Source organism: Macrobrachium rosenbergii, chromosome 55, assembly GCF_040412425.1.
Source record: "Macrobrachium rosenbergii isolate ZJJX-2024 chromosome 55, ASM4041242v1, whole genome shotgun sequence".
Classification (NCBI taxonomy): Eukaryota; Metazoa; Arthropoda; class Malacostraca; order Decapoda; family Palaemonidae; genus Macrobrachium; species Macrobrachium rosenbergii.
This window is the reverse complement of record NC_089795.1, coordinates 14,840,521-14,856,060: the sequence shown is the minus strand read 5'-3', so window position 1 is coordinate 14,856,060 and position 15,540 is coordinate 14,840,521. Positions and strand designations below refer to the sequence as shown.

The window sequence follows — 15,540 nt, the reverse complement described above, 5'->3', positions numbered from 1 at the left end:
TCCGGAGGAAAGGTCTTGTTCGTCAAACTGCGTTCTCTTTTTATTAGCGGCGAAGCGAGTCACTTGTAATCGGTGTTTTGATAACAGAGGCAGGAGCTAGTGGTTGGACATTAGTTTTTATTTCGTTAAGATTACAATACACGATAAGGCACGTCTCTTGCATAAGACACCTTCTACGACTTTTCATGAGCGAACATGAATATTTCAGTCATTAAAAGAATGCGGATTTTTCAAATAATGTAGTCGCGAATAATACGTTGTACCAAGCAGATGGATTTAGAAGAAACACTCGGAAACTACTTTAAAATGCAATAATTTGGGTAACGTCTTTATCTAGCACTCATCAGAGCCCACGATGGCACTTCGTTATTCTAACCCTTCACAAGACTATCCTTTGTAACAACAACCGAACTTTGTCGATGAGACAAGAGAAATTGCTCTCTGAAAACTGGTCCGAAATGTAGCCGATGGTCTGAACCGTCTTTATACATTATAATAACAACTTCTTGCATGCATTTCGATGTCTGAACAATTGATCCTGGAACTGTCAACATCTACATGAATCACTCCCTTTTAAAAGAGAAAGAAAGAATAACGATGAACCGTGTGATGTTTGGCCTTAGTGACTGGGAAAGAGAGTATTCAGGGTGAGTCATTAGGATTCATACACTGACGTGTTATCAAAAAGGTGTTTGAAAATTCTGCAATAGTGGGCTGTCATTCCTTCTTCGACTGCGATAAACAGTAAATCAAATCACCAGAAAATTACATACAAACAAACAATGACGTGGTAATCGTTTCGTTACAAGTTAAAAACTGTTGTCGGTTAAAAACAAATTATTGAGTAGCATTTTATTGAAGTTTCTGACGGCGTTTGGCAACTCAAGTTAATAATCATGGACCTATTAAAGAAGGCTTCATTGTTCCTAAACTTCATTCGTTAAGGCGACTTTCACGGAAGAACGACCATACATCGACTGTGGCCAGTTATCAAACTATTTTTGACCTTGTTTCCAGCTTACACGGTGATTACGGGATGAAGTTTTGCCTGATCTTAACATCCATTATGCTACTTTCTACAACTTCCTCTCAAGGTAAGCGTTTAATTATTAAAATCGGGAAGCTAGTCAGACTTTAATATGGTTATATATAATCTATTTAAAACTGTACCGTAATAAATTATCCTCAAAGCAATCATGTTACTTTGCAATGAATGGTCAGAAAGGTTAAAATTTTAGATAATCCGATAGAAAAGTCACAACAACCTCCGCCTGTTTTTTTTTTTTTTTTTTTTTTTTTTTTAAGCGAGGATCTTTTACACAAGTTATTCTCCAACAGCCGTTTCGTTGAAATGCACAGCCAGTGATTTATACTTTATGTTCCGAGGTGACAGTGCAAATAAATATACAGACGGTTGGAAAAATATTCACGCCCGATAAGTAGGAAGAAGGAATTCGTGCAGTAAACTCACGCTTTTCAATGCAAATGGGGCTAGCCCCTTTCTGTTAGACTCGGGCAAATTACCATCCTTAAAATCTATATATTTTACATATTTCTTGTGAGATGAAGGGATCGAGTTTACACATTCCTTGGCCGATATTCTTATTCTTACAGAAGCTTTCTTTTATAAAACTGGATTTGATTATTTTTCCTTCCAGCATATTACTCGAACAACCTACATATCTTCCCATGTCTAACTGATGACATGACTTTTTCACCAACGTTTAGGAAAACTGCACTCTGCTCCTGTACACATCTTATACAGTTTCATACTGCTCTGTTATCTTCTTAAGTGACTTCCCAGTTTGACCAATATGAAAATTGTCACACGTCTTGCATGTTGTTTGATATACATACAATTCATTATTGTCAGATAGTTCTTCATAGGAGTTTGTTTCATTGTTTTTAAATTTTACATTAACTCCAAAGTTCTAGTAAGATGGGGATTATCTTTATAATTATTATTACCATGTGGCAATAAAAGCAGGTTTTCTGTTATAAGTTTCTCTGTTGCCATAAAAAGTCCTTTTTGCCACTCTCAATGGATAGTCTAATAAAGACTCAGAACATGTTAATTTTGAGCTTGTATTCCTAATTATATCTATTTCACTATTAATATACCCAGGGATACACATACGTAATGCTCTTTAAAATACGGATGTGAAAACTGATTTTTTTTTCTTTATTGCTTAGGCTTTCCTAGCTTCCGCCAAATTCCTCTTTCATCAGCAGAATTTTAAAAAATCAATGGTCCAGTCATTTAAGTTATTTCTCCGGGTGTTTCAAGGCGGTGCATTTTAGTCACCGGCGGCAGAACGAACAAAAGTACAAAGTACAAGACAAGACAGGAGCTACGGAAAATGGGGATAGGGAGGAGAGTAGTGACTGAGGAGAAATCAGGGTTAGGGGTTAACTCAGAAAGTTGCAGAAGCGTTCACCAATCCCATACCTGGGACAAGGGAGTCGATGTCAGGTGAGAACCTCGGTGGTGCTTCGGGGTCTCATGGATTCAGTGCTGGTACTGTGAAGAACTGTTCACACTGAAAGGGTTTCCTTTTTTATGGCGATGTCTTCAAGCAGGAAGAGGTGTTCGGAGATGGACCTAAACTCAGTCATTCCTGTCTTGCTGATAAGATTTATGGTTAGACAATTCCATGATGGTCCCGGTAGCGGAATGGTTCTATTTGGCGCCGTTTTTTGGGCTCCAGGGTTTTTGACGACGAGTTTTTTTGGCGACGATTTTTTTGGCGCTAAAAATAAGAAAATAATTCTCTCTCTCTCTCAGGTTAAAATATTCTGAGAGTATAGAAATTGCCTGTTACTACTAACTGCTTATTTATCTGTTTCTCTGTAACTGCCTATCTATCTGTTTCTCTTTCAGTACAGAAACAGCTTTTTACTACCGCCTACAAGTTAAAATTTAAGAATAGTTGAGTTGAACCCATTTACAGAAATGGCTGAACTTATTCTAAGTAAGAAAAATAAACCCAAATATTCGCATAATGGATATCTTTATGTGTGTGGTATTGTGATGGAACATTCAAATTAGCTCCTCCATTATTCACACAGGTATATGTTATTCTGGGAAGAAGACATGGAGGAGTTCATCCAGTTTTATATGCTTTATTACCGAATAAAAGGCGTGCAACATATGTTCGCATGTTTCAGTTAGTTCATGACGCAATCCCAGGACTAAATCCAACAACAATATCATGTGACTTTGAACAAGTAGCTATTTCGGCAATGGAAGAGTGCTTTCCAGGAGTGATAATACAAGGATGTTTCTTCCATTTAGCTCATAACGTGCATAAACATCTTAAACAAATTGGGCTCCAGGTTTTATATAATAATAACTCTGATTTTGCGTTAAAAGTTAAGATGATCATAGCCTTATGCTTCGAGCCTGTTCCTCATTTGGATAACTACATTGATGCCCTATCAGAAGACTTGCCAGAAGAACTGCAACCTTTATTTGAGGATAATTACGTCGGACGACTAATGAGAAGAGGCAATGGCAGGCGCCGTCCTTCCCCACCCCGAAATGTGGAACCAGTACAATCGAACCTTCGCTGGAAGTGACCGAACTAATAATCATGCAGAGGCAGCACATCCTATATGCCGAATTCCATCACCCAGTAATATGGAAATTTATTGATGGTCTTCGAAAAATTCAAAAGAAGATGTATATTATGAACAATTGGTTGCTGGTCATGCTGAGACAGAAACTCCTCAAGTATGTGAAAGCTGATGAGCGAATTTTGAATATTACGCGCCTATTTAATGAGAAGGAACCTTTAGAATACTTGAGTGGTTTAGCACACAATTATGAAATGCATTAAATTACTGTTTAATCCCCGTTTATATATATATATATATATATATATATATATATATATATATATATATATATATACATATATATATATATATATATATATATATATATATATATATATATATATATATATATATATATATACATATATATATATATACATATATATATATATATATATATATATATATATATATATATATATATATATATATATATATATATATATATATATATATATATATATGTTTATTTAATTTTAACCATTATTATTATGTATTCTTTTTGTATGTATGTTATAGACACGAATAAAAGATTTGAATTTTCTTCTTATTTTAATGTAATCCTCTTGATATTTTCATTCTTATTTTGGTGAAAAAATTTGGTGCCGTGTGGCGCCAAAAAACTTGTCGCCAAAAATCTGGAGCCCAAAAACGGCGCCAAAAAACCGCGCCAAAAGCACCCGAACCCCCGGTAGTACCTTTTACTGGTGGCGTCTTGGAGGTGGCAGTCGAGATGTTTTGACTGGCGCGTCCTTGTCGTCCCTTGTGTGACAGCAGTGCTCACTCTGGCAGGTGTGCCTGTAAACCACGTTGGTCCTTTGGGGTTCAGCTGGTCAAAGGGCAGTATTACATTTAGTGGTGAAATTTCTTCACCTTTCATTGGTGGTACACGACCGTTTTTACTTCAGTTATTGACGATGATATATTTAGAAAAGTCTTTCGTCCTCTTTTAATGTGGTGGACATTTGGTTTTAAAATAAGGTCATTCTGGCTTCTAGCTCACGGGAATCCCTAACCCTGATTTGTTATTAGCTGATATTTTTTCTCTAGCCCCTAGTTTGTACAAACACTACCATTTCTAATACTTTTATTCATCTCAGTAAGACCTACCAGGAAAATAAAACACACCCCTTAAGCCAAGCACTGGGGCACTTTCGACCACTCAGCGATTAATACAGTGAAAAGAGGGAGGTAGAGTGAGATTTAAAGAGAGAACTGGAATTAAACTCAGAGTTGCACAATGAAGCAACAGTTAGAGGGGCTGGACACCAAGACAGAATAAAGAACAAGTGGGGACCAAGGTAAAGTTAAAGGCTAAAACGAGGATACGCGGGGGACCCGAAGGTACGCTGCAAACACCCTTTGGTAATGCCTACAGTACACCATGTGAGGTGAACTGATAACGCTACCCTGTTACGATGATTGTCTTGCTCATAAGCGTGGCAGCTCTGTATGATGGTTTACCAACCAATGACTTTATGTTCCTTGTGCCCGAGAATTTTGGTTCCGAGGAGTCCTTTACAGCAAGATGCCGTTTAAGAGGAGGAAGTCAGTGTCTCGTAATATGTCTGGAGAAGTTAGAAAATGAAGGACCAACACCTCACAAGATGAAAGAAGGACCGAAGCTATCAACAGCTCTCCCTCCTACATCGTGTACACAGACTCTAGCACCTATGAAGATATGAAGTATTTTCCAGAGGACTCCACTCAACCACCAGCCTTTACCCACTCTCTCCCTCTCCTTCATCCTACCTATTTTCCTCCATCCTCAACTCATTCCTCCTCTCCCCATCACCCTCCAAACCTTACTCCTTACCCTCCGTTACTGTCGGCAAGACCCCGCTGACATCGACAGCCGAGGATGGTTTCCCGCCGATCCTGAAGTAGAAACTGCCTACAAAGAATGGACCCTCACATGCAACTGTTGCTGCTTTAGAAAAGAAGAACCCAACACGGAAGATCTCTATCGAGCCAAATCTTCAGGGGACAATTTCCAATTACTCCTAGGACTAAGAATCGATCCAAATCCTGAAGGAAACCACCAGTTTCCTGCTATGGGACCCCATGGATAAACTAAAAAAAAAAAAACACCAGATATATGGATATCCAAGTACTTCCCTCTCGTCCCCATTCTACATCTCCACCCCTACTACATGTGCCAGGTGTGGAAAGAACGCGAATAAATTGACTGAAAATGAGTCCGCGACCTTCTAAGGCCCGGCGGTCAACAAAGAGTGCATCAGTATCTGTGGCAATTACTGAAGACTACACAGCTGAACCTTTAAGATGCTACCATTGCATTGCCGTAAATGTGGACACTACAAGTATATACTGCTGCAAAGGATACCTTATTTGTGGTATTTACGAATGTCGACGTGACACTTAACTGTAGCTTGGTAAGTTAAAAAAAAAAAGCAACGAAGATGAAATCAACCACTCTAAAGCAGAAAAAAGCAACATCTCCCACGCCTAACATCATACTACCGGTACCAGCACCTAAAGCAGCGCTAACAGCAGTCCCAGTACAAACACCGAAAACAGCCGAAAACAGGGATAATTCATAAGCAGACTGAAATCTGAGAGGATGAAAAACGAGGGAAACGCCAAAGCAACACCACCCCTCAGCACAGCAACATTTCTCCATCCACTGCACCTTTTTTCCTCCATGCTTTTCAACAAAGCATTCTCTTTCTCAATGACCCCTCTTTCAACCCACCCTCAGGAACCACCTGTTCTGTCATTCTACATTTTGATGAAATCTGGTGACATAATAGAACTGGAAGTCACCGCGAGACAACTGGAGTGTCTGCTTTATATAAAACTGAATCATATCAACATGGAAACAGGACAAAACTCATAAGAACAGCAATGAAATGAATTATGGAAAAGCGTTCTTATTAGAAATTGCACAAGAACTCGCCTTACCTCTGCTTCAAAATAAATCTTATCACCTTCTCTTTTAGAAGTTCTCAGTTTTTTAATAATGAATGCTCTTTCTCTGCACCTGAAATTCTTCCCTTTTTACTTTCTTCTATGAAACTAATTCAGTAGACCGAAGCAATCGCTCGGATTACCACTTTAAGCCAAAAGAGTGAGATCTGAGTGACCAAGTCCTTAGATTTTACCCTTTCTCAGCTCTCCTGTTCATCTGTTTTGTGACCGACCATTCCTTTCCGATCCTCGAAGTACTTAACGACCGAGACTAAACTGATATTCCGCTGTATCCCACTTAAGCTTAACTCTCGAACTTCTTACTCTATCTTTTACAGAATTTTTCTTTTTCTTACTGGCTTTCCATATCTTTACAATTACATTTTATCAGTTCGAAAGTTTTTCTTTCTCTTTTCTGGCTGTTTGACAAAACCAGGACTTGCTGCTATAAACATGTAAATTCAAGGGGTTTTTCACATGCTTATCCTTGTCTTTTACCCACGTCCAAGGTTCTTTCCCCCTCCACAGGATTCAACTTGGTCTACGGCCTGCTTTCGAAGCAAAAGCCTGTGTCTTTATAATGCTGTGCTCATTCTGAAGCTTTTTGTTCCTTCTACAATTGATAATAAGACGTCTGGAGCAATAAAAACAAGCTTAAATACTTGGACTTTTGATTTTTCAACTCTGCTGATAAAACAAAATCAATTTGTCAAAGGCATGAAAAGATTATATATATATATATATATATATATATATATATATATATATATATATATATATATATATGTATGTGTGTGTGTGTGTGTGTGTATGAAAAACAGCATTCATGTTCAGTTCGTGTTGTGAAATCCCTTATTGACAATTGTAAGATCAGTTTGTTTAATGTATTATATGGTATCAAAACTTTTTATCCATATATGATAACTGACGGCCACGTCATTTGTAAAAGACAGCTGTTTTTCAGTGTTTTATTTTATATAAATATATATATATATATATATATATATATATATATATATATATATATATATATATATTGTATATATATATGCATATATACATCTATATTTGTAAAATCACTGAAAAACAGCTGTCTTTTACAAATGACGTAAATCAGTTATCATATATGGATAAAAAGTTTTGATACCATATAATACATTAAACAAACTGATCTTACAATTGTCAATAAGGATTTCACAACACGAACTGAACATGAATGCTGTTTCATATTAGACACACTCCATGTCATTAACATGTTTTATAACTGACAAAATTATTTTCTTTTTAAGGGCTGACAGTGAAATGGCCAGAGAGTAAAGGGTCCCGCCATAAGGACGACCACATCACTGACCGCATTAAACCTAGGAGGAGCAAGAGTATCTTTGGTAAGAGCAAAATCAGTACATCAGTTCTGATTTTTTTCCTTTTTGAGCTTTTTCCTATTATCCTAATGATATCATTAGAGCAATTTCACTTTTCAGTTGTACATTATATATCTGGCCTCTTGTTGGCATTAGAGAATGTATTATTATGACCACATTTTTACAAAACTGGGCACTACAGTGGTCTGCGTCCTATCACATCTAAAACTGAAGGATCGGCACGAAGTCACAAGGAAATAAGTGCAACATGATTTCTGAAATAACTGCGATTAAGCATCCTCTTGAATCTTTTAACAAAGATCTTGACACAGTCATTTTGTTTTCTTAGTTCGTGACTTCGGCTTTCACTCATATCTTTAATATGTTTCTCCTTTTTATGAAGATGCGACTGTAGAATACCAGCTATTCTGCTGACAGCTACAACCCAGAACCCTATGTTCAGCACTGGAGTGGCCACGATGGGACAAAGGGGTGTTGACTCCTAAATTTTAGCAAATACATTTAAAGGGAAACTTGTAATTTATAACTATCATTAAAGTACTTCACCGACTCATCAGTCTACAATTAAGGAATACAATTTAGAGGGTGTACACTATTTAGGCCGAATGCCAAGCGCTGGCACCAATGATGTCATTCAGCAGTTGCACTATGAAACAATTGTAAGGAGAGGGTGGAAAGTAAGATGGAAGAAAGAATATGAATGGAGGTACAGTAAAAGGAATGAAAGGGGCTGTGGCTAGAGGTCGAAGGGACGCTGCAAAGAACCTCAAGTAATGCCTGTAGTGGACAGTGCGTGCGATGAATGGCGCACTACCTTCTTACCGGGTACAATTAAGGAATGATAGGTTATACCATTAAAAACACCGAAGTATTAGCGCTTTTGAAGAAGACTGAAGATAAAACTGGTATGAAGATGCATTTTCATCACCCCATCCCCCAATGAAATCCCGGCTACGAGTGCATGAAGTGAAAAGATACTTTGCTTGCAGTCCAAAATTGCATAAGCACATCAGTCTTTGCAGTCTGAGTTTTCAGTCCCTCGTCCTACTTGTGAAACTTCTTCCACTGATGTTTCAGTCTCATATTACGCTACTGTTAGTTAATGAAAGCAGACTATATAAGATTTCATTCTTCTGTTAAATAAAACTATACTCCATTTCAACTCATCTGTCACCGTAAAATTAAGATCCACTGAGAGGTGGTCATGGCAACACTGTGAGATGTACTGCCCACAAAGTGACGGTCATAGAGGGAAAATAATATCTGGATGTGTTATCTGTATAATAGTACAGTCATGCTCAAACCTGAAGCGACATTATTCTTTTTGTATCGTCCAAAATATCACTCAGTTTAGCAGTTGCCAAGTAGTGTTAAACTTTTTTTAAATTTCCAATGTCACACATGTCGATAAGTTTGCGAACTCACAGCTAACACTATTTTCCCTATGGTTATATAAATATGATCCCTTTTATGCACTGGTATAATTTGTAATCCGTGTGACCTGATCTTTTTACATTGCTTAGCTCAAAGCACGGTGTGATAAGGTTAGAGGTGCTATCAGTGACAGTGTAATTAACTTGGTCCTCGGACTAGGCAATGTAACTACCTCTGCAGCATTACAACAGTAGACCTAATAAGCTCAACTGTCATAACAAAATTTCAAAAATAAAAATGAATTCCAAAAAGTTTTCTTTGAATGTTGAAGTTTTAGGCTGTGTTCAAGCTGTCTGTATGTTTCAATATGATTTATAGGCCTATAAAAATAATCTAAGCCTTCTGATATGTATTCTTGGTTACTAAAGAATTTGTTTTTAGAGATTACCTCTTTGGAGAATGAAAGATGATGATGATGATTTAAATCATAAGGAGAAGATGGCTATTAATCGAAATATCTATTAGTATTAATATCTAGGCCTACGCAACACTTGTTTCTTTAACTGGCTTAGAATGTTATTTTCTTAAAAGTCCTTCTGCTCTCTTGAGGTTTATATTTGATTCATTCATATTCATAAGGTAACTAGCAGCCCAAGAATATGTAGATAACTTCATATGCTTCTAGCCAGAAATTAATTTAAAAATGTGAATACTAAGTGTGATGTATTTTTAGCAAGTAACAAAAGCTAACACACCTAGGCCTAAGAACAGAATCTTGGCTTTAACAAAAGTATAACTGCATAACAGAATCTTGGCTTTAACAAAAGTATAACTGCATAAGCGAATATTTGCTATACTTAATTCACGCCACCCGTGCATCTGATATCCCCGTCTCTTATGACACTCCAGATTGGCCATTGATCAGCCAGTCACAGGGCTGGAAACTATAGCAGAGTCCACCGCTCTTTGCAGCTAAGCCCTGCCCACTGCACGCCAGTGATTGGTTAGCTCTCGAGGGGTGAATGACGTCACATTAGTTAGCAGTCCAAATGATTACCAGAACGGATTTGACTCCGTTCGGTCATGTTGAGTGTCGTGCATGAATGATGACACCAAAGAGTTCCCGGAGTTGTGAAGTTTGCAATTGATATCTCCGATAAAAGATATATTAAGTTATACTGTATATCATTAGGAAGATCTTGGATCATTTAGTCTGTGCATCTTTTTTCATTTATCATGAGGAGCCTAAATGCACAAGCATCTTGGTGTTGGCCTACATAAGCGATCCCACACAGAGCACATTAATTGAAATGAAGCATAGACTTATGCAGCCATGTCAATGTCAAATGTTAATATTATTGAGAAATTAGGCCTACACGTCAATTTCTTTTATTTTGAGGCAATGACAGGTCATAGGACAACACATCAAATTCTTATATTTTGATGCAATGACAGGTCGTAGACCTACACGTCAATTTCTTATATAATGAGGCAATGACAGGTCATAGGACCACGCATTAAATTCTTATATTTTGAGAACATGACAGGGCATGGGCCTACACGTCAATTTCTTATCGCGAATAGTTTTCTTCCCTTATCCGTTGGAAATAGAGTAACTTTTAATTAATATGGTAGTTTCAACTCCACGATATATAATGTATAATATAAAGTGGAATGCACACGTATAAGCAAGTGCACATGCACAGACATGCGTGGATGGCCGTAGTAATTTTAACGCCGCTTATACCACAGAGTAAAAGTAAAACTTATGGGCACGTAGCCGATGACACACAGATCAATCATAAGACTGTCTGAGCCTTCCTTACACACAACTATCAGACTGCTCTCAATGAGATATATTGAAAATATATTTACAAAAGGGATTAACAAATTATATTACTGTGATGAGTAAATATAAGGCTGCTGTAGCATTTCTATGATAATGAAGGCTATAGTAGGAAGGCATCTTAAGATATTTAACGAAATAAGAAAAAAAAAATTATAGCTGAAAAAGTTATGTATGAGATGATCCAAACCAGTCTGCAAGTAGCCCATGATTCATTTGCTTTTGGGGGCATTCTTGTAGATTACCCTGTTGGACAAAAGGATACATGAGCCAGTAAATATTCTCTCTCTCTCTGTTGTTAGGAGAGTAGTCTAGCTTAGACTATATTCATAAAGATCTCGATTACTTTTAATTAAAACAAATGACTAAATTTCAATTGACAAGAGTTGGCAGATAATTCTTTTCACCAGTATTTTATGAATAGGTCTATGTTTATTCTGCAGTTGTAGGTCACCATATGAAAAATTTTCGAAGACACAAAACTACAAGCACCATAAAAAAAAAATAACCATAATAAAACGACTGAGTATAAGATAGGCCTATAATCCAAACACCATAAGCTGCGTAAACCAACAAAAAGACATAGGACATTGTACAGTAGGTCTACGTCCATTTTTATGATCCTGTTATTTCGAAAGAAGATAACGTCCTTAAGAAAATTCTCAGCAAATTATATCCAATACGACTCGTACAGCCTATTATACTGTAAAACTTTTAAGTTAAACATGGTCATATACAGGTTTTGTGGAGTGCAGTCACTGCTTGTCATCCCTCCGAATGTGTGAAAGAGTGCAATGAAATCGATTTTATGACTGTTAAATTGTAGCAGAATTTCCTGAAATCAATATGAAATATCAGTCTGCATAGGTCTGAGAAAGTCTTTGTGTTTAAGTTTAGAATGGTGAACACGCTTGACAATATCAGACGGTAATTATCATTGTCCAGTGATTCAAGTGCACCGATTCGAACGCAGACATTTCCTGTGTCACCTCACCTCACCTCCGTATTCAGGTGAACCTCTTTTACGAAACATAACACTGTAGCATCGCGGAACACTCCTGACTTCGTTCATATTTTCCTTTCTTTTAACCACCTTTATTGAGATGTGTATTACGATTGTATTTCAGGGGATAATATAACGTTTATTTTTGATAATCTGCAGAACATAATTTAGTTCTGTACAACAACCATTGCAATATTAATGAACATAAAAAGAACCACAGATTAACCAACTTTTCGAAACTATTGCCAGCCAATTAGCTCTTAGGGATGGTCATGACGTAAGCCGTGGGCGGGGCTTAACGGAAAAGAACGCTGGACATTGCTATAGTCAGTCTCTTCCAGCCGTCACCAAGTCAACATCTACGCTGCGACCTCTCCTCATGGAATATGTCTTTCAAAAGTTATAACTTTTATTACACCTCAGTTTTACCCTAAGAAAAGTAGTATTTCTCAGTTTCATCACTAAACACCGTCAAGCCAATGATTTAAGGATTATAATGATATATGAATTATGTACTTCAGTTAAACTTAATGCTAAAATATGTATAGTTATAACAATTTAGTAATATAAACTTTTGCTTGTTATTTTCATATTGATAGCCTTACCTATGATTTTTTGGTAGCGTTGTCATCCATGACATTTAAGCTACGATACTGTATGAAACACGAGACGATAAATGATAAATGCACTGCTATGTCATGTAAGGAACAAAGAATATATTTTATATTAAAAAAATCATGTTTATTTCACTATACATATTTTAACACTAAGTTTACTGAAGTACATAATTCATATGTCATTATAATCCTTAAATCATTGGCTTGACGGTGTTTAGTGATGAAATTGAGAAATACCACTTTTCTTAGTGTAAAACTGAGGTGTAATGAAAGTTATAACTTTTGAAAGACATTTCATGAGGAGAGGTCGCAGCGTAGATGTTGACTCAGTGATGGTTGGAAGAGACTGACTAGTTTCCAGCCCTGTGACTGGCTGATCAATGGCCAATCAGGAGCGTCGTAAGAGACGGAGTTGAATATCAGATGCACGGGTACTGTGAACTAATAATAGTAAACCATAATTTTTGAAGTGGTTAAGAGATATAACATAAATCATTTTAGTTTTTGTGAAAATCCAAACATTCCTATAACAAATGTAAAATAGATATTGTCAAGATGATTTCTTTGTCACTGTTCATTGTAGACCTATGTTCCAGGTGGTTCACGTTGAGCTGCCACTCAAATGGTTGCGTCTCACAGGCCCCGCCTACCCGTTGATGTCAGCGGATGCGTTTTAGCTACAATAATACTTTTGTATTTACTTATTTAAATTTTTTTCAGTGATGAAGTGTAAAAACAATCAAATAGGACTATCTGAAATTTTATGGTTGCATTGCAAGCAACATTAGTGTTATGACAAATTTTTTCTTTTTTCATTATTTTAACATTTGAAATGAGGTTTGATAAGGACTTTTTTTGTCAAACACATCAGCGATGAATAAACGCGTTTTAAAAATGTTTCGTCACTGTTTTTCCGAAACTTGGCTACACGTGATATTTTCTTACAATTTTGAAACATATGACAGATTTCACTCTTGTGAAACATGCTATGGCCTTATGTATGAAATAATCGTATTTTCATACTGAAATAAGAGATCAATATGGAGCATGTTAGTTGCCAGCTCATGAATTTTGAACGAAATCCTATGCACTCATGTCGTATCACTTAAGAGCATAGCTGTACCGAGTAGTTCGGTGATCTTCCACCAAGGCGGTGCTGCAGAGCCTCACAGCCATCTTGAAAAGTCTGGCAACCGCGAAAATTGAACAAGGGCTTAGTGCGATTGTTTTTTTTTCTATCCTGATTGCAATAATGTTATGGTGCACAGATTACAACTGCCAAAATGGGAAAAAGAATTCAAGAGAAAATGGGATAACATTTCACAATTAAACAAAGCCTAAAGGAATTTTTTTATCCTTAATTTTGTACTAGCCAGATATATGACGTCTTTGTAGTAGATCCACTTTCTCTCTTTAACGTGCCTCATATATATTCAGTATATTATTGTGACATAAATGTAGTGGCAATTTAATTTTGATATCAGATTATCATTAATGTTGTAAAAGCCACAATATATAAAGTAGGAACGATCTTGATTGTAACTAAAGATGCCTAGTACTGCATAGGCCTGTAAGTATCACACCAGACGTGTCAACTTTGTCTCGTCTTTCAAGCATGTTACTGTGATGCATAAGGACACCTGCTATATTTTGTCAGTCATTAAGAATTATCTGCAGTATGTAGGCGTGTAGGATACTGTCTATGCCATCATTTTTTTCAGTTTTAGAGTTGTTTGACAAAATGCATATCAACATACGTGGTTTCTCAACGAATTACGAAACGTCACACTTGGGGAGACCCAAACAAAACGTAGGAAACAACTCCTATTATTCGATTCTAGGTAAAAACAGTTGTTTTTAATTCGTAGCATATAAAATACTTTCTGCGTTAACATGTCATACTTTTAGCATGTTATCGTGGCACATATGTGCAACAGCGACTTCAGTTTTGAAATCGCAACATCATTCATCTTATATTTGCCACCATCATATAAAGTAAAAACGAGCTTGTCTGTTATTGAAAAGGCTTAGTAGCAAGGTGTGTAGGTTGTCAACAAGCCTCGTCATTTAAACATGTTACTATGACAGTATTTTAGGGAGCTTAACCAAATCCTAGAAGGAACTACTATTATCCTAATCGAAGTGAAATTTTTTGTATTTTTTATGTGTAACAAATCTTGGCTTAATATATGTTTACATCGAACCATGTCTCATAGATTGGTAATAGCAAGAAAATGAAATTTGATAGCCTAGGATACACTTATGCCATTAAATAATTAATCATTTGATAAGATGCTATATCATTTGAACCTGTTTCTATGTACAAATTGTTTTCGAATATATAAAAATTATTTCTCTACGGTAAAAGTTATCGAACCATCACAGCAAGGAAAAAGTAGCCTTTTAAAATAGTATATAACAGCAAGGAAAACAATCTTAGCCTCGCAAGTGCTAGGCCTGTGCCTACGGACTCGGCATGTATTTTTATTGTCAACTATTTCAAATAAGTCAAAATTACTTTATGTTACTTTACTTAACTATTCTTTCTCACAGCATTAGAATGGAAAGAAATGACTGCTAACTGTTTCTTTCGTCGTTTTGTTTAATATATATATATATATATATATATATATATATATATATATATATATATATATATGTATATATGTATGTGTGTGTGTGTGTGTGTGTGTGTGTGTGTGTGTGCATACATAAATATACAATAAGATATATAATATAGATAGATAGATAGATATGCTTCAATTTTCA

General features: G+C 36.3%; 1 protein-coding gene across 1 annotated transcript in view; it reads left to right on the top strand.

Moving 5' to 3' along the window:
• Window positions 1-206: 206 nt before the first annotated feature.
• The window catches only part of LOC136835138 (uncharacterized), a 33,997-nt gene continuing 18,663 nt past the window's right edge, over window positions 207-15,540 (top strand). Inside the window, exons 1-2 of the mRNA XM_067098341.1 lie at window positions 207-1,094; window positions 7,839-7,934. Coding sequence (XP_066954442.1) covers window positions 1,037-1,094; window positions 7,839-7,934 — 154 coding nt within the window. The 5' untranslated portion in view covers window positions 207-1,036. The remainder of the gene's footprint in view (window positions 1,095-7,838; window positions 7,935-15,540) is intronic.